The sequence below is a fragment of the Scyliorhinus canicula genome, chromosome 28 (assembly GCF_902713615.1).
Source record: "Scyliorhinus canicula chromosome 28, sScyCan1.1, whole genome shotgun sequence".
Lineage (NCBI taxonomy): Eukaryota > Metazoa > Chordata > Chondrichthyes > Carcharhiniformes > Scyliorhinidae > Scyliorhinus > Scyliorhinus canicula.
Window position 1 is genome coordinate 17,775,668 of NC_052173.1, and position 20,290 is coordinate 17,795,957.

At 49.1% G+C, this 20,290-nt stretch overlaps 1 protein-coding gene across 1 annotated transcript in view; it reads right to left on the minus strand.

The window, feature by feature from the left end:
* Window positions 1–4,913: 4,913 nt before the first annotated feature.
* Window positions 4,914–20,290, minus strand: part of LOC119958103 (intermediate filament protein ON3-like) — a 69,092-nt gene continuing 53,715 nt past the window's right edge. Inside the window, exons 10-18 of the mRNA XM_038786331.1 lie at window positions 15,001–15,477; window positions 14,674–14,882; window positions 13,990–14,050; window positions 13,804–13,899; window positions 13,530–13,694; window positions 13,314–13,439; window positions 12,041–12,261; window positions 10,891–10,940; window positions 4,914–5,397 (exon numbers count right to left, since the gene is read on the minus strand). Coding sequence (XP_038642259.1) covers window positions 5,279–5,397; window positions 10,891–10,940; window positions 12,041–12,261; window positions 13,314–13,439; window positions 13,530–13,694; window positions 13,804–13,899; window positions 13,990–14,050; window positions 14,674–14,882; window positions 15,001–15,477 — 1,524 coding nt within the window. The 3' untranslated portion in view covers window positions 4,914–5,278. The remainder of the gene's footprint in view (window positions 5,398–10,890; window positions 10,941–12,040; window positions 12,262–13,313; window positions 13,440–13,529; window positions 13,695–13,803; window positions 13,900–13,989; window positions 14,051–14,673; window positions 14,883–15,000; window positions 15,478–20,290) is intronic.

The window sequence follows — 20,290 nt, forward strand, 5'->3', positions numbered from 1 at the left end:
GCAAATCAATGCAAATGGATATTAATGACCCATTTGCAGCCACTTAGCGGGCCCGGCACCCTATGCTCCAGCCTTCCATGATTCTCTGGTCCCCACAGCTGGAATCACGTGGTTGTAGATCACTTGTGGTCTCTACCAGCATGGTCCTCGCATGGTTGACCTCGAAATGAGCCCACTGCAAAACCCACCACGTCAGGGCAATGCTGGTAGTGACCATCCAAAGGCCACATCCCCAACAATGCACTGTCTGCCCAGGACTCCTCTACCCAGTCCCTGCCACACACCCCCTGTGATAGGGAGACACCCCACCCCATATATATGTTCACTTGTTCACATTAAACACTTGCTCACAATGTTACAACCTTCCTCGGTGCTCTGTGACAGGATGTGACGGATGAGCTGGCCTGGGATGGCTGCAGAGTCGCTGTTCAGGGTGGGGGGAGGGGAGAAGGGGGGCTTGGCCCAGGTTCCCCAGTTCAGCCAGCGCTCAGCCCCCACCGCCGCCACCTCAAGGTTTCTGTCGTACCGTATGGTGAAATGGCTCATATTCAGGGATCATCAACGGACGGTGTAAAGTGCTACCATTGGGCAGGATTCAGATGTTGTCAAACGGTGCGGAGCACCAGAGTTCATTGCAGAGCGGGCTGTCATCATCCTCCAGCCCATGGACCAGATCTGCTGTTACTGCCAATGTAGGGCCAACAACCCGCAGTGCGGCAGGTAGGAATCACGGAGGGAGTTGCAAGGGGGGGGACGCAGGGAGGTTGTTCATGGGAGGCGATGGCCAGCGAGGGAGGGGGAGGGGTGGTAGAATGTGATGTGATGTCCGTGCCAATGACCAGCCCCCCTAGTTGATGAACATAGAAGCGATTAAAGCATCCCATGCGGTTTGGCCCAGGTGCACATGTTGGCGCGACCACCACTTCTCTTCTGCTGCACAAAGCATCACGTTCAACAGACATTAGATGACAACTGTTTGCTCTTCACAAACCTAGTCTGCTCTTCCCCAATCACCTTTGAGAGGCACTCCTCCAACCTAAGCGCCAATACCTTCACCAGAACCTTGGCATCCACATTCAATAACGATATTGGCCTGTACGACCCACCCTCTACTAAGTCCTTATCCTTTTTCAGCTGCAGAGAAATGGATGCCAGTCCCATAGTCTCTGGTAGTAACCCCTCACTACTGAGTCATTGAATATCTCCACCAGCAGTGGCGGCAACATATCCAGAAACGTCTTATAAAGCTCCACCAGGAAGCCACCCGGACCCAGTGCCTCATCCATCAGCATCTTCCCTGTTGCCGCCCGCACTTCTTCCACCCCCACAGACTTCTCCCACCCTGTCCTCTCCTCCTCTCCCACCTCAGGAACCTCCAACCGCCCCAGAAACGCCCTTATGTCCGACTCATCAACCGGAAACTCCAACTTATACAGATTCTTATAAAACTCTTCAAACACCTTATTCACCTGCTGCGGTGCCACCAGCAACTCCCCTGTCCTGTCCCGGACCCGAACAATCTTTCTTGCCACCGCGTGTCAGCGGAGCTGGCCTCCAATAAGCGGCTGGCCTTTCCCTCATACTCATAGACAACCCCCTTCACCTGCCTTAATTGTCGGATCACCTTTCCCGTGGACAGAAAGTCAAACCTCGCCTGCAGCTCCTTCCTCCTTACCCGACAATCCGGAATCGAATCCTCCGCATACCTTCCATCTACCTCCAAAATTTCCTCCACCAATCATTGCTGGTCCTCTCTTGCCTCCTTGTCCACCTGAGCATTAAACGAGATAACTTCAAGCCTCACTACTGCTTTCAACGCTTCCCAAAAATAATGAATACTCCCTCGGGTACAGAAACCTCCACGGGTCTATACCCCCAATCTCCCTCATAAATGCAGCCAACACCTCCACCCCCCCCCCCCCCCCCCCCCCCACCTCCCGGCCTCCTGAGGGGACCAGTGAATGTGGCATGGAATTACCTAACTTCAGATTCAGAATTATACTTCTACCCCAGCCTCATCCCAGTATTAACCGGTGTGTATCCAACTTTGGTATGGCAGCCAACACCTTCTTCATAAATCCTACATCGTCCCAATTCGGGCTGTATACAATATCCAGCAGCACCAACCTCACACCAAAGCACCCGTTACTATTACAAACCTACACCCCTGATCTGCCACCATTTTCTCCATCTGGAACCTCACTCTCTTACCCAGCAGTATCGCTATCCCCCGGGCCCTGCTGTCAAAGCCCGAGTGGAATACCTGACTTACCCAACCCTTTTGCAGCCTCGTCTGGTCCTTCACCCTCAGATGGGTCTCTTGCACCATGCCGACTTTCAAACTCTTCAAATGCAAGAAAACTCTTGCTCACTGCACTGGTCCCCCCCCCAACCGTTGCACATTCCATATCACCACCTGAGCAGGGGGTCTCTCACCCCCCCCCCCCCCCCCCCCCCCCCCCCCCCAACCGCCCCTTCTGTCAGTCAGAACCACTACTTCTGGCTCCGCCCAGCAAGTGGGACCCAGCCCTGCCCCTAGTAGCGGTCAGCCACTACCCCTCCCCCTTCTCAGAAACCAACCCCCCCCCCCCCAGCCACTTCCTCTCGAAACCACCTCACCCAGTGTCATTCCCATCCTCCCACCATTCACACCTTACAGGCCCATCAAGTCCTGTCCATACAGGTTCCAATGGCCGCAGCCCTTCACCCCACCGTGCTCCCGTTCAATAGCCAGCTTGCGCCTGCTAGCGCGGTGGCGTCTGCCAGAGCCCCTTCTCCACATAGTAAAAACAAACCAACATCTGAGCCCCCCCACACCCAAACCTTCCAAACTCCCAACACAATAATCCCTCAAACCCAAAAACAACAAATCCCAACCGACAAACCCGAAACCCCTTCCCAAACACCACTTAACACAAATCCCAACCGACAAACCCCAAACCCCTTCCCAAACACCAGTTAATAACAAAAAAATACAAATAGAGGGAGAGAAAAAAAAGAGCAACAATGCCAAAAAATACAAAAAGTTCAAGAAAAAAGCATAACACCGTCAAAGTCCAAACTCAATTCAGTCCCAGTCCTTCAGCTTTCACAAACGTCTCTGCCTCCTCCGCCGTCTCAAAATAGTAGTCTCTGGAGAGATGTGTGACCCTCAGTATCGCCGGGTAGAGCACCCCAAACCTCGTGTTGCTTTTATACAACTCCACCTTTGTCCGACTGAAGGCCGCACGCCTTCTTGCCAGCTCTGCTGTGAGATCCTGGTATATACGTATGCTGCCACCTTCCCACATCACCTCTCATTTCAGCTTCACCCATCTCAGCACCTTCTCCTACACCTAATAGCTGTGGAAGCAGAAGGTCACAGCTTTTGGTGGCTCATTCGCCTTTGGTTTCAGCCGGAATGACCGGTGAACCCTACCCAACTTGTAGAGGGAGGGGTCCTCCTCCTCCACCATCAACTTAGCGAACATCTCCGCAAAGTACTCCGTAGGCCTCCGGCCCTCCAGCCAGTCCCACAATCCTTAGATTCTGCCTTTGTGACCTGTTCTCCAGGTCCTCCACCTTGGCTCTCAACCCTTTGTTACTTTCCACCACCCTCCACAGCTCGTCACCCATCGAGATGAACTGGTCGATGTCCTACAACAAGCCTCCACCCCCTTCAACACCTTGCTCCCAGACCGCCGTTGACGTCTTTGTCACCTTCATCGGGGTATGGGTCTCACCCACCCACTCCTTGAGTGAGGTAATCATCTCTATTCGATGCTTATCAAAGTGTTCCGAAAACAGCCGCTCAAGCTCCCCCGCCATCACTGGCCAGCTTATCCACCGTAATGGGCACAGCCCCACTCGGCGAGCTTACTCCCACATCTTTCCTCCCGCTGAACTCCCCACCAAACTTGCTGGCGGACTTTAGCTCACCCCCTTTCTCCCTGTATTCTTTTTCTGGGTTTTTGACATCCTTTCATTGCCTTCAGCCTTCCCATGAATGAATTCTCCCCAAAAACTGGGTACAAAGGGCCAAATAACCAAGTCTCTAGCAGAAGCCACCAAACGTGCGACGTCCACCAGAAGTCCCCGACCTGCTGAGGTTTTACAGCACTTTGTGTTTTTAGTTCAGATTTCCAGCATCTGCAGAATTTTGTTTTCAATTTAGAAGATTGTGTTTGGTTTCGGGCACCAAACTTCAGGAAGGATATACCGGCGTTGGAAGAGAGTGCAGAGTCTCCAAAGGCAACAACAATCTATACCGCATGAAAAAGGGAAGCTGAATGGTTGGCAATGAGATTCTGATTGTTCCCTTTGAGATATGGTTTTCGAACGATTCTGTCCTGATGAGTGCAAGACATAAAGCTTTGACGGCATGTCTTTTTAGAGCAGTACTCAGATTATTATATTATTCTTATTACATCAGAGGGACATTTTCCTTTTCACTGAATCATTCCTTATGGATGCCATGGATTACTGTAAATAGATGGAGGATACTTTTCTTGATGAGTCAGGACGAGATTTGAACATAGAGCCCAGGACAAGTCTTCTACCCCAATACATCCCTTGCTATCACATAGATATGAGGTGGCTTGCCTTTATGATCTACAAACTCCATAGTGAGCAGTTCTGAAGATTCAAAATTGACCTATGTCCAGTGCTGGTATTCTTAGCTGATGGAAGAAGTGATATCATTGGTGGAGGAGAAGGAGTTTCAGTTGAATAATTTGAATTGTTGCTCAAATTTGCTATACCTATATCGTGCACTGAGCAATTTAATTGATGGTGTGCCATGTGTTTTATATGGAACACACAAAGTGATCTTCTCGCTGTTTCAAAATATTGCTCCAAACATGTTATAAAAAATTAAAGATCTTAAAATTCACAAGAACAGATGACTTCATATTATGCTGAAGCAAAAGGCTGTCCAGATTTGTAGATTAGAACTTTATTCATACAACAGAAGTGTCATAAAAGGTACATCCCCAATACAAAGTGATAAAGAATATTGAAACAGAGTTCAGCACCGAAAACGTACGTATATTCCCCAATTTAAAGAATCCAACAAATAAAATGTAAGTTTCTTGACCACTTTCCCAGAAACCCAAACAATTGACCTTTAATTTGCTTTTTGCCCTGGTTAAGATGTCAAGGTTAATTTCATGGTTGTTTAAATGTGGAAAGTGAATGGGTTACTGAAGCTGTTCCAAATAGCAAACATCAAGTCAATCAAAACTTGTTAACCATTGAAATAAAGGCAGTTTGTAGAGGATATCGAGCTCTGACAATCAACTCAGTAGTTGATACGCCTCTGCTCCACTGATTTCAAAATAGTTGTTTGGTTTAAAGCACCATTTTGTCCGAAAGTAGTTCCTAGTCTTGAACTCATGTCATTAAACGTTTGAACATTAGCTGTAAAAGAAGAAAGAAAAACACATATAATCTGGGACCCACACTTTTTTTCCTTTATTCTTTCATGGGATGTGGGCATCACTGCCCATCCCTAATTGTCCCTTGAACTGAGTTCCTTGCTGGACCATTTCACAGGGACAGTTAAGATTCAATCTCATTGCTGTGGACCTGGAGTCAAATGGGCCAGACCAAGTAAGGACGGCAGATTTCCCTTCCCTAATGGATATTAGTAAGAAAATGAACAACTGGAACCAGAAAAATAATCTGCATTTATATAGCACCGTTGGACTTCCGGTAGCGTGGGCGAGCAGGGCGGCTGCAGTAAGAGGAGCTCCCGCCGGTGGCCACGATTTGCGGCGATTTCAGGGATTTCCCCGAGTCTTCAATCACCCCCCCCCCCCCCCCCCCCCCCGACTATCGTCGGCCTTTGGGACCGTCACGGGTAGCTCCACCCAGCGCGGCGTGGAGGTCGGAGCAGCGGGGGCGGAGCTACGAGGAGGCCAAGGCGGCAGGTCCGAGACCAGGGCACGATGTAGGTGGGGTGTCCCACATCGGATAGCTACCACCTGGGATGAAGAAAGAAGGCTGAAGTCCGGTCCCAGGGGAGCTCTTGGGGAATGTAAAAAAAGGGCTGGGTTAGCCAAGTGTTTCACTCTGAATTTGATGGAAGGGCTCGAGGGGTAGCGGTGTTGGTCAGCAAAAGGGTACGCTTCCAGATTGAGAAGGTGGTGGCAGGTCAGAGGGGTAGATATGTGATTGTGACAGGGGCACTGGAGGGGAGATTAGTGGCGCTGGTAAGTGTATACGGTCCCAATTGGGACGATGTGGGATTCGCGAAGAAGGTGTTTGGGGCCATCCCCGACTTGGACACACACGAGCTGATTGTGTGTTTGGGGGGGGGGGGGGGCTGGAACTTGGTGCAGGAGCCAAGGTTGGACAGGTCACGGCCGCGCTCGCTGGTCCTATCAGGCGTTGGCTGGGATAATGGTGGAAATGGAAGGGGTGGACCCTTGGAGGTTTCTGTACCCGAGGGAACAGGAGTGCTTGTTTTTCTCAGCAGTCCATAAGGTATACTCGCGGATCGACTTTTTTGTGGTGGGAAAGGCTTTGCTGGCTGGGATCAAGGGGTCGGATCATGCTCTGCATTGGGTGGATATGGTGCTGGAGTAAGGGGTAGCGCAGAGGCCGGGGTGGAAACTGGATGTGGGGCTTTTGGGGAACCAAGTGTTTTGTGAGAAAATTGAAAAGGTAATTAAGGAATATGTAGGTTTCAACTGTACGGGTGAGGTATTGAAGGCAGTTGTCTGGGAGGATCTAAAGGCGGTGATATGGGGTGAGGTAATTTAGTTTAAGGCTAGGGTGGACAAAGAGGAAAAGTTGGAGTGGCAGAAGGTAATAGATGAGATGTTGGAGGTAGATAGGAGTTATGCAGAAGATGGGGACCCAGCGAAGCTGGAAAAGAGGAAGGAACTACAGGCGAGCTTCGACCAACTGTCCACCAGAAAGGCGTGCGCCAACTGAGACGAGCAAGGGATGCAGTTTATGAACATGGAGATAAGTATGTTAGCAGGTCAGCTCCGCAGGGAGGCAGCGGCAAGGGAAATTCTTCAGGTAAGGGATAGGGCAGGGAAGTTGGTGGTGGCTCCGGAGCTGATTAACAAGCTTTTTGATGAGTTTTATGAGAGGTTGTACAGGTCAGAGCCACCTGGGGGAGACCGTGAGATGCTGGAATTTCTAGATGGGTTGGAGTACCCGAGGTTAGGGGAGGGGGACAGGGCTACATTAGAAGGAGCAATACTGGAGCAGGAGATAAAGGATACGATTGGGAGGATGCAGTCAGGGAAGGTGGCAGGGCCGGATGGGTTTCCGGTGGAATATTATAAAAAATTCAAGGATACGTTGGCACCCCTGATGGTGGGGATGTTTGAGGAGGTGATAGGGAAGGGAGTGCTGCCGCAGACCTTTGGGCAGGCATCGATTTCCCTGTTGCTAAAAAAAGATAAGGATCCGACGGAGTGTGGGTCGTATAGGCCCATATCACTTCTGAATGTGGACGCAAAAGTATTGGCGAAGGTACTGGCGGGTAGGCTGGAGGATTGCCTCCCGAAGGTGATCGGTGAGGATCAGACGGGGTTCGTGAGAGGGAGGCAGCTCTATCGAACATTAGTAGGGTTTTGAATGTCGTTATGGCACCGGCGGAAGGGAAGGAAACAGAGGTGGTTGTGGTATTGGACACCGAGAAGGTGTTTGATCGGGTAGAATGGGGGTACCTGATGGCAGTGCTGGAACGGTTTGGGATTGGACCAAGATTTGTGAACTGGGTAAAGCTACTATATAAGGAGCCGAAGGCGAGTGTCCGCACAAACAACATCAGCTCGAGATACTTTTCTCTCCACCGTGGGACGAGGCAGGGATGTCCAATGCCCCCCCCCCCCCCCACTGTTTGCACTCGCTATTGAGCCATTGGCCATCGCATTAAGAAGTTTGGGAGCATGGAAAGGAATAGTGCGGGGGGTGGGAATAGAGTATTGGGTGTCCTTATATGCCGACGACTTGCTGCTGTATATGTCGCAACCAAGTGTGTCGATAGGAGGAATATTGGAGTTACTGCGAGTATTTGGGTCGTTCTCGGGGTACAAGCTGAACCTGGACAAGGGTAAGTATTTTGTGGTGTCTTGGCCTGGAGTGGGGGGGTGCTGCCATTCCGTAGGGCAGGGAGTGGGGGAGGCTTTGAAGGGACAACATCACTAGTTTAGTGGGGAGAGTGAAAGCTGATCTGGCAAGGTGGGATGGTCTCCCTCTGTCACTGGCGGGTTGGGTACAGGCGGTTAAAATGAATGTGTTGCCGCGATTTCTGTTTATTTTTCAATGCCTACCGATTTTCCTGCCAGTCTTTTTGAAAATGAAAATCGCTTATTGTCACGAGTAGGCTTCAATGAAGTTACTGTGAAAGGCCCCTAGTCGCCACATTCCGGCGCCTGTCCGGGGAGGCTGGTACGGGAATCGAACCGTGCTGCTGGCCTGCTTCCTCTGCTTTAAAAGCCAGCGATTTAGCTTTGTGAGCTAAACCAGCCCCTTTTTCAGGGAGATTGAGGGAAGGATTACCTCATTTATATGGGGAGGGAAGGTGGCCAGAGTGAGAAAGGTGCTGCTACAGAGGGGAAGGCAGGCAGGGGGTTTGGGTCTCCCGAACCTGATGTACTACTACTGGGCGGCAAATCTGGAGAGGGTGCAGAGCTGGGTCAGAGGGGTTGATTCCCAGTGGGTCAGAATGAAGGAGAGTTTGTGCAGGGGGTCGGGATTGAAAGCACTAGCAACAGCGTCGCTCCCGATAGCTCCGGGGAAATACTCAGGGAGTAATAATAGCTTAATTGAAAATCTGGTGGCAGTTTCGCCAACACTTCGGGTTGGGGCAGAGTCAAGGGAAATGTCGATTCGGGGGAACCACAGATTTGAGCCAGGGAAGTGGGATGGAAGTTTTCAGAAATGGGAAGACAAGGGGATTAAGACGCTAAAAGATTTGTTTCTTAGGGGTTGGTTTGCAGGATTGGGGGAGCTGGAAGCGAAGTATGGGCTGGAGCAGGGGGAAATGTTTAGATACATGCAGGTTCGGGATTTTGCCAGGAAGGAGATACGGAGCTTTCCAGAGGAACCGGCCTCCACATTGCTGGAGGAGGTGCTGCCGACAAGGGGACTGGAGAAGGGGGTAGTGTCAGCGGTTTACGGAGCTATTTTGGAAGAGGATAAGGCACCACTGGAATTGATCAAAGCAAAGTGGGAGGAAGAGTTGGGAGAGGTTATAGAGGAGAGGGTCTGGTGTGAGGTGCTCAGGAGAGTAAATGCCTCCACCTCATGTGGGAGGTTGGGGCTGACACAGCTGAAGGTGGTAGACAGAGCACACCTCACGAGGGTGAGGATGAGCCGATTCTTTGAAAGAGTAGAAGATGCATGTGAGCGATGCTGGTGGGGGAGGGGGGGTGTGCAAATCACGTTCATATGTTTTGGTCCTGTCCAAAGCTAGAGGATTACTGGAAGGAGGTTTTTCGGGTAATTTCCAAGGTGGTGCCGAAACTGGACCTGGGTCCCTGGGAGGCCACATTCGGGGTGTCGGACTAGCCAGGGTTGGAAACGGGTGCGGAGGCAGATGTAGTCTTCACCTCATTGATCGCCCGAAGGCGGATCCTGCTGGGATGGAGAGCAGCCTCTCCACCCTGGCGTGGCGGGGGGACCTGTTGGAATACTTGACCTTTGAGAAGGTTAAGTTTGAACTGAGGGGAAGCTCTGAGGGGTTCTACAAGTCGTGGGCATTATTTATTATGCACTTTCAAGAATTGGAGAACATTGAACATTAGTTGGGGGGGGTGGTGTATATTAAGGATGACTATGGGTAATCCCTGATTTCTTTTTTGTCATTAGTTTATGTAAACATGCGGGCTGATGTTTGGGGGTTTGGTGGGAGGATGGGATCGTTGTTATTGATATGGGGATTGACATATCTGTTGCTGATTATTGTTTAATGTTGGTGGGTGTAAATTCAGGAGAAAATGTGAAAAAGGAGAATAAAATATTTTAAAAATATATATATATAACCTTTAACAAAGTAAAATGTCCCATAGTGCTTTGCAGGATCTTTATCAAACAGAATTTTGGGTGGCACGATAGCACAGTGGTTAGCACTGTTGCTCACAGCGCCAGGACCCCAGGTTTGAGTCACTGTCTGTGCGGAGTCTGCACGTTCTCCCCGTGTCTGCGTGGGTTTCCGCTGGGTGCTCCAGGTTCCTCCCACAAGTCCCGAAAGACATGTTTGTTAGGTGAATTGGCCATTCTGAATTCTCCCTCTGTGACCCGAACAGGCGCCGGAATGTGGTGACTAGGGGCTTTTCACAGTAGCTTCATTGCAGTGTTAATGTAAGCCTACTTGTGACAATAAAGATTATTATTATTAATTTGACACCGAACCACAGAAGGGTCAATCAATATATATATATCATGGCTTGCTCAACCATGTAGATCCTGAAGGAGGGTCAGCAGTTTGCAAGAATGAAGTGTAAAGTGTGGGGTTTGGGTGATGATGGTTGATTTGAATGGGAGAGCTAAAGGAGAAGGCATAATGAAACATAATCAGCCAGCATGGGGACCAGGAAAGCAAGTTGACTACTGACATTGTACTTATATTGGACAACAATTGACCTCATCATTAAACACAGACATAATTTACATTTATGCATGACTAAAATAAGAGCAGGAATGCTGGAAATGCAAAGCAATTCTATCAGACTCTGGGAACAGAACAGAGAGATTAAGTTTTGGGGAGCACTGTATAGATCCTTCTTCAGAACACATGCACTGTGATCTGAAATGACAGCCTGTCTATTCCCTTCCTAACAGATGAGAAATCTACTGTGTATTTCCAGAAATCCCCACTTTTGCTTTCCAATCTAGCTCTTCCTCCAAGAATTCTTAGTTCAAACTAGGAAATGGAAATTCTCTTACCCTGGTTCTGTACTTGCTGGATGCTCAGGGTTTTTACTCCCGATGACATTCTGTTGAAAAGGAAACACATTCACATTACTGCAATGATATGTATATATGCAGACAAGTAAAGGGTTAATTATTACATCTCAGTGTAACACATTCACTAGAGGGCAGCACTAGTTCCCACTATAAATATAAAAACTCAGGGTATCTTGGGATACTAGTCAGTAGAGTGTGTAAGCAGAGAGAGATAGATCACAGCATATTTAAGATTAGATAGAAGCAGCACGTGTATTTAAATTTGTTATTACTTAAATATAGATTACTTGATTACTAGTTATAGTTCTGTGAAGTGTGCAAACTCAATATTAATTAATCGTTATTCAATAAATTAGTTTTGCTTTAAGTTAAAGATTGGTGGTTTCTTTATAATCACACCATCAGACCATTCTGGATTATGAAGCAAAGAGTAATGATATATTACCAAGGAGTAATATAACAATTACAGCAGGTATTTGCAGAATATTTACATCCAGATTTGATTTCTTTTTTTAATGAATAAATTTAGAACAAGTGTGGCTCGGGAATCCTCAAGCACCAAAATGTAACGGGTGGGATTCTCTGTCCCACCAGCCCCGTTTTCCAGCTCTGTGCAGCCCTGCTGGCAGCGATACCCTCCGTCAGCCGGCCAATGGGGTTTCCCATTGTGGCCACCCCATGCTGTCGAGAAACCTGCGGGTGTGGGTGCGCTGCCGGCGAAGCGGAGGACCCTGCAGAACAGCTAAAGCAGGATGTTCACCAATGTTCTCCCGCTCCCAGGGACCTTGGTATCTGCTGGGGTAACGTTCTGAATGCGCACACAGACACCCTCCAGCTCCTCAGCCAAAGTGCCCATTCTTCATGGGTGACCACAAACAGCAAATGCCAGCAGGCCATTTGGTCATGGGGAGGGAGATCCAGATCTTGGAGTGAGTTGATGTTTTGCGTTCCATTCGATACCAGCAGCTTTTGAACCCAATTTTTGTGTGGAATATCAGGGCACTCTGAATGCCTGCACTTAATTCCATTCACAGAGATCAACACTACCATTTAAATGCAAGTAGATTGTAATCTGCCAATATAGGAGATTATGGACTGTGTTAGAATTTGGAAGTGCCCCATATCCTACCTTTCCTCCTCTCTCTCCAGCAGAGTCCTGTAGGTGCCAATTTCAATCTCCAGACTCATCTTGATTTGTACCAGCGCATCATACTCCTGGGCTTGTTTCATTAGCTGCGCTTGCGCTGTATTGATGGCCGCCTGCAGGTCCGCAATCCTGGCCTTAGCGTCTTTGAGAGACAGTTCACCATTTTCTTCCGCATCTTTGATTTTACCCTCCAGGATCACACGCTAAATGGCACAAACATTAATATGAAAAATGAAATGAAAATCGCTTATTGTTACAGTAGGCTTCAATGAAGTGACTGTGACAAGCCCCTAATCACCACATTCCGGCGCCAGTTCGGGGAGGCCAGTATGGGAATCGAACCGTGCTGCTGGCCTGCTTGAAAAGCCAGTGGTTTAGCCCAGTGAGCTAAACCAACCCCTAATATGGTCAGATTCATCAACATTATGTGCATTAGAAGAACACCAGGTCCGGCCAGAAAGGCTGACCGTTATAACCAAGAATTGGGAAGAGCAGACTGAATTGCAGACTGATACGAGACAATTTCAGCAGGTCTGACAGCATCTGTGGAGAGAGAAGGGAGCGAACGTTTCCAGTCTGGGTGACCCTTTTACAACAATCATTCAGTTGCAGTCGGTGACAATGCTGGAAAATCTCAGCAAGTCTGGCAGCATCTGTAGGGAGAGAAAAGAGCTAACGTTTCAAGTCCGATGACTCTTTGTCAAAGCTGTACAAAGAGCCGCTTTGACAAAGAGTCATCCGACTCGAAACGTTAGCTCTTTTCTCTCCCTACAGATGCTGCCAGACTTCATAGATTTTTCATAGATTTTACAGTGCAGAAGGAGGCCATTCGGCCCATCGAGTCTGCACCGGCTCTTGGAAAGAGCACCCTACCCAAGGTCAACACCTCCACCCCATCCCCATAACCCAGTAACCCCACCCAACACTAAGGGCAATTTTGGACACTAAGGGCAATTTATCATGGCCAATCCACCTAACCTGCACATCTTTGGACTGTGGGAGGAAACCGGAGCACCCGGAGGAAACCCACACACCCCACACACACACGGGGAGGATGTGCAGACTCCGCACAGACAGTGACCCAAGCCGGAATCGAACCTGGGACCCTGGAGCTGTGAAGTGATTGTGCTATCCACAATGCTACCGTGCTGAGATTTTCCAGCATTTTCCCTTTTGTTTCAGATTCCAGCATCCGCAGTAATTTGCTTCTATTCAGTTGCAGTCATTGTCCTGTCGCTTTCATTTCTTTGCTTACCTGGTTTCTCAGACCGTCAATTTCACCATTCAGCCCGCGGATATTCGTTGTCAGGTTTTTAATGTCAATCTTAATTTGATTGAGTTCATCGCCACATTGTCCAGATGACATGCTCAGTTCCTGAATCTGCAATGAAAACAATTAGTTAGTCAAAGATTTCACACCGAGAGTGGGTCCCATCTAATCTATGTGGGACATGAGGATTGGGATATTAACCTTGCTCTGTTTGAATGTCTCCATCTCTTCGCGGCCAGCTGCGGCCAGTGCCGCATACTTATTTTTGGCTTCCTGAATGACGTCAGCAGCGTTGAAGGTGGGCGCCGACTCCAGTTGCACGTTGACAGATGTGTTCTGAATCTGTGCCTGCAGCTCATTAATTTCCTAAATATCAGCAGGAGGGGGTTAAAAAAAATTAAAAAGTGATTGAGAGCGTTCGAGCTGCATTGGTCGAATTCAAGAGAACAACTGGTGAACCAGGCCACATTTTTACCTCTTCAAAGACTGATTGGAGGAAGTGGATTTCATCTGTAAGGCTTTCCAGTTTGGCTTCCAGTTCCACTTTGCTCATGTAGGAGTCATCCACGTCCTAAAGTGGGGAGGGACAAAGTACTTTCAGCCAAGCGATCGGGTTGCCTGAGCCCCGCGGACAGGTATGTACATAATATAGTCACCTCACCTTCTTCACCAGGACAAACTCATTTTCCATTTCTGTGCGTTTGTTAATTTCATCTTCGTACCTGGAATGAAACAGATTATTTTGTAGATAATCCTTCCAACCCCATTGCTCCGTTTCCAAGACACTATCAAATATCGATCTAAATACTCACTGTTTTCCACCTTTCCCTCCACAAGTTACACGCCGTCAAACTCTGCTCTTAGAAGTCTTACTTGAACAGCAAGATCACCCAGACGAGAACCCACCCCTCCACCCCCAGTTTACCAAATTCATTAACACCGCCAGCCCATCCCATGACCCAAATACACTCATTCAGGAGAGGAGTGTGACGAGGACCGAGTTCCTCCACTTTTACCACAGATTCGTGGCTCTCCACACTCACTGAACTTCTCCTGTCCTATCGTGCACAGGCCAGATCGTCTCGCTTGGACATTTCTAATGTTCCCCACTCCACAACCCAGGGGAACTGAGGCCAAATGCAGCAATACAGCTGTATTCCCGCGGAGAGGAGTATGACGGGGACTGAGTCCCTCCTGCAGTTTCGTCTACACGACCATCCTAAAGATTATTTTGCCACCTCTTGACCAATTTGTCAAAATGGTCCTCAATTGAAACTGGGAGCCTGTGCCGTTGAGACACGACTCGGGGTCGGTGCATGAGCAAATCCAGCAGCGGCGCACTTACTTGGTCTTGAAGTCCTCAACGACAGCTTGCATTTGTAGAAGATCCCCCTCGAATCTCTGCTTCTCCTGCCCAAGTGTTTCCAGTTGTTTTCTCAGGTTCTCGATGTAAGTCTGGAACATGTTGTCGATGTTGGATTTGTAATCTCCTTGTTCTTTCAGGAGATTCAGTTTGATCTCCAGTCTCTTATTGATCTGTTCCAGATCACGAACCTAACGGAGTAAAATGAGGACAGTTAGATTGGAAATAACACCCATTTCTGGGGACACATCAACTAATTGAGAAAAGACACAAAACACTGGTTCATAAACATGCTGCTGTGAAAATTACCCGGCAAGTGAATAAGGCAAAGTCGTTGTTGAGCTGCATGATCTGTTGGCCCTCACGCAGACGGATCGTCTGAAAGGAGGTGTCAATGTTAGGGAGAGGGGCACTGAGGTCAACGGGTTGATTGACTATCTGGTTCATCCCGAAGCTGCCAGCGCCGTAGCCATACTGGGAGATGCCGCGGCTGTAGCTGGAGCGGCCACCGCCGTAGCTGCTCATGCCACTCATGCCTACTCCAACTGGCCGTGACATTTGCCGCCTTTGAACTTGGATCAGACTCTGTGCTCTGGGAACACGAGAGGTGGACATTCTGCTGAACTGGCTGCTGATGCCGCCGCCGCCGCCTATGCTGCTGCTGCTGCTGATGCCGCTGCCCACGCGGCGCTGGCTGCTGCGGCTCGTGAATTTCTGTGTAGACATGTTGAGGCTGGAGGAGAGAGTCTGGAGTTCCAAACTGAACGACTGGTGGAGGTAAGGGTGCTTTCAGCTGCTTTTATGAGCTGTGTGGATCTGGGCTTGGTCAGGGTGTCAGATAACAGCAATGAGGAATAGAGAGCAACCGATATAGGGGCGGAGCCGGTCAGTCACCCGCCCCTCTGCCACGGGTTCCAACCTGTCCCTTTGCGGAGCAGCCACACCTGGTTCTTGCTCCAACCTGGAGTCAGCTCTTTTCGGAGCAGCCCCCTCTCTACCTGTAGACCATCAGCTAGATGTAAGGCTGGGGAACTCCACAATCCCTGTGAAGGATCTGATTGAGAGGGCAGCAACTCCTGTACAAATGGTGAATGTAAATAGCGACAGCAGCTCACAGTATTGACGTCTATTAGTGAGCATCAGTGTTGGAGCTGGGGAATTATCGTTAATATATCAGCCCCATTTGCCAATGGCTCTCTTGCTACATGTGCTTAAATAAGCAGTCTTAAATAAGTCATCTCTGCGAGTAACTGAATGTAGCAGTCAATACAGGGTTAAATCCTGATTGAGGCAGTGTCTAGGTTTTAATCTTGGGCATCCCGCGTTTCGGGCACTGGGCAGGTTCACAGTTCGCGGACCCGGGGCAGTGGATACACCGCGTGTCTCTGACCAGTTGTCAAGGTTCAGCAATAACTCAGTGCAAAACAACGGGAATTCTGTGTAGGCGAGGGTGAATTGTAGACAGCTCCCACGTCACTGTCTGGAGACATCTCCCGGGGTACAGTATTCAAGGATCAGTAAAAAATAATGAATTACTATCAAATAGGCAATACCTATAGACCCGAGAATAAAACTACCGTTGAAAATCCCATTTGGTGCTGGGAACTTTCCTATCCTTTCACACAGACGCATTGCCGTGCAATGAAGTGCAATATTTTTCTTTGGGGAAAAAAAGTTCCAAACTGTTTTGCTCAAATTCACAGCAGCGTCTTCAGTAATTGGGATGTTTAGCAGCAACATCAGTGCAGAATTTGTAAACTGCGTGCACCATTCTTTGTGTTTCCTGTGTCTGGGGCGGAAATTGACAGTGTAAGGAATTAACAAGGTTGTCATTTTAAAAATAAATTTAGAGTACCCAATTCTTATTTTTTTCCAATTAAGGGGCAATTTAGCATGGCCAGTCCACCTAACCAGCACATCTTTGGGTTGTGGGGGTGAAACCCACGCAGACACGGGGAGAATGTGCAAACTTCACTAACGAGGTTGTCATTACAAATCGGAGAAACGGTCCCTTTCTTTCCGAATTTCTGCAAACTCGCAATCAAATGAAGTCAATTGTTTCAGCTGTGGGTGCTCATGTGCTGTTTGCACCCTGGCCATTATCTGAGCTGGAATCGTTGAACCATCCACATTCCTGACGCAGGCAGTGTTACCACCCACTAGCCTAGAGCTGGTCTCCACCAAGCAAACTGGTACAGCAACTTAACCCAGGGTGTTGTCACCTCATCAATTGCTGTCTCATTTTAAAGTCTTGCCCTGTTAAAAAACCCACAGGGAACAAACCGACGAAGATTTAAATGAATATTGCAGGGCCTCCCAAAGGGATATTGTTAACTTTGAACATCAGATATAAGAAATTATGGGGTAGGAATCTTGCTCCATTTGCTGTGGTGGCAGCAGGGTAGCATGGTGGTTAGCATAAATGCTTCACAGCTCCAGAGTCCCAGGTTCGATTCCCGGCTTGGGTCACTGTCTGTGCGGAGTCTGCACGTCCTCCCCGTGTGTGCGTGGGTTTCCTCCGGGTGCTCCGGTTTCCTCCCACAGTCCAAAGATGTGCGGGTTAGGTGGATTGGCCATGCTAAATTGCCCGTAGTGTCCTAAAAAAGTAAGGTTAAGGGGGGGTTCTTGGGTTACGGGTATAGGGTGGATACATGGGTTTGAGTAGGGTGATCATTGCTCGGCACAACATCGAGGGCCGAAGGGCCTGTTCTGTGCTGTACTGTTCTATGTTCTATGTTATATAGAATCATAGAATTTACAGTGAGGACGCCATTGAGTCTGCACCAGCCCTTGGAAAGAGTACCCACTTAATCCCACGCCTCCACCCTATCCCCGTAACCCAACCTAACCTTCTGAACACTAAGGGCAATTTATCATGGCCAATCCACCTAACCTGCACATCTTTGGATTGTGGGAGGAAACCGGAGCACCCAGAGGAAACCCACGCACACACGGGGAGAAAGTGCAGACTCCACACAGACAGTGACCCAAGGTCAGAATCGAACCCGGGTCCCTGGAGCTGTAAGGCAGCAGTGCTAACCACCGTGCCACCCCATTTATATGATACTACATTTATATAGTAAAGGCACTTCACAGGACAACATTTGACCCCAACCTCTCTATTCAACTGCAACAAAGCTGCTCTTCACAGACAATCTATTTATTAATCATCAGGTTCAAGGCGGCACGATGGTTAGCACTGCTGCCTCACAGCGCCAGGGACCCTAGTTTGATTCCAGTCTCGGGTGACTACGTGTGGAATTTGTACATTCTTCCCATGACTGTGTGGATTTCCTCCGGGTGCACTGGTTTCCTTCCACAGTTGAAGGGTGACAAATTGCTCCTTAGTGTCTAAAGATTAGGTGGTGTTCTTTCGGAGGTTGGTGCAGACTCGATGGGCTGAATGGATGTCTTCTGCATTGTCGAGATTCTATGACATCACACAGTACAGAAGAACCACTTCGGCCCATTGACTCTGCACCGACAAAACTATACTAAATTTACACTAATCCCACTTTCCAACACTATGACATTTCAAGTGCTCATCCACATACTTTCTATCGGTTGTGAGGGTTCCTGCCTCTACTACCCTCCCAGGCAGTGCATTCCAGACTCCCACCACCCTCTGGGTGAAACAACATTTCCTCAAATCCCCTCTAAACCTCCTGCCCCCTCGTTACTGACCCTTCAACTATGGGGAATGGTGAATAGCTGCTTCCTATCCTCTCTGTCCATAGCCCTCAAAATCTTTTCCACCTCAATCAGGGCCCCCTCAGCCTTCTCTGCTCTCAAGAGAACAATCCAAGCCTTTCCATCCTCTGTTCATAGCTCAAATGCTCCATCTCAGGCAACATCCTCCAGTGAATCACCTCCAGTGCAATCCCATCCTCACTATGGTTCTAATATCTAAAATGCTCTACCCCGGCCCTTCCACTACACACATATACAGTGTCCACTGTTATTGCTTCAAAACAAATTGCGTTGTTATGTCACTTTTTGGATTGTGGCTTCTCCTCAGCTATTTTTCAAAATTGATTCACTATGGCACAGCAGGAGATGATTTGGCCCATCTCATCCATTCTGGTTCTCCATCAAGCAATCCAGTCAGTCCTGTTCCCCTGTTCTATCCCCGTATCTCCTATAAGTTTATTCCCCATCTAATTTCCTTTTCAAATCATCCACTGTCTCCGCCCCCCCCCCTCCCCCATAGGTAGAGAGTTCTAGTTGACCATGACTCACTGCAGAGAACTTTGACAACCAGGATGAGAACTTTAATATCAAGATGTTGCTGAGCTGAGAGTTAGTTGTACTCAACAAACTATTGGGATTGAGGGCAGACAGGTCCCCAGGGCCTGATGGCCTATATCCTAGGATGTTAAAGGAAGTGGCAGCAGAGATAGTGGATCCATTGGTTATAAAATTCCCAAATTCCCTGGACACAGGAAAAGTTCCAGTGGATTGGAAAAATGCTAACGTAAAGCCCTTATTCAAAAAGGGAAGGAGGCAGAACATGGGAAATTGCATACCTGTTAGTTTAACATCTGTTGTTGGAAAATTGTTAGAATCAGTTATCAAGGACATAATATCAGGACATTTGGAAAACCAAAGTGCTATCCATCAGAGTCAGCATGGTTTTATGAAGGGCAAATCATGTTTGACTAATTTGCTTGAGTTTTTTGAAGATGTAACAAGCAAAGTGGATAATGGGGATCCTGTAAATGTATTGGGCGGGATTCTCCCCTACCCAGCGGGGCGGGGTTCCCGGCGCCAAGGAATGGCGTGAACCACTCCGGTGTCGGGCTGCCCCAAAGGTGTGGAATCCTCCGCACTTTTAGGGGCTAGGCCCGTCCCGGAGTGGTTTGCGCCCCGCTGGCCGGCGGGAAAGGGGCTTGGCGCCACGCCAACTGACGCCGAAGGGCCTCTGCCGGCTGACACAAGTTGGCGCATGCGCAGGACACCAGCGTGTGCTGGGTCATCCCCATGCATGCGCAGAGGGCTTCATTTCTGCACCGGCAATGGCGGACCGCTACAGCCACCGGTGCGGGAGAATAGAGTTCCCCCATGGCACAGAGCTGCCTGCGGATCGGTGGGCCCCGATCGCGGGCCAGGCCACTTTGGGGGCGCCTCCTGGGGCCAGATTCCCCACGATCCCCCAAGAACCCCGGAGGCCGCCCGCAGTAAGGACCTACTCCAATTTACGCTGGCAGGACTGGCAGAAAAACGGGCGGGACTTTGGCCCATCGCGGGCCGGAGAATTCGGGCAGCCCCGGGGCCCATGGAGTTGCACCGGTACTTGCCATTCTCTGAGGCGGACAGGCGATTCACGCTGGGGTGATTTTTGGGGGGGGCCAGAGAATTCGGAGGACGGCGGGGGCAGGATTCTCCGACCCGGCGGGGGGTTGGAGAATCCCGCCCATTATATCTAGACTTCTGGAAGGCATTTGATAAGGTGCCGCACAGAAGGTTAATTCACAAGGGGAGCAACTACAGTGCAGTATTGTAAGCCACCTGTGACAATGAAGATTATTATTATTATGGGATTAAGGGTAACCTATTGGCTTGGATGGAAGACTGGCTGATGGACAGGAGACAGAGAATC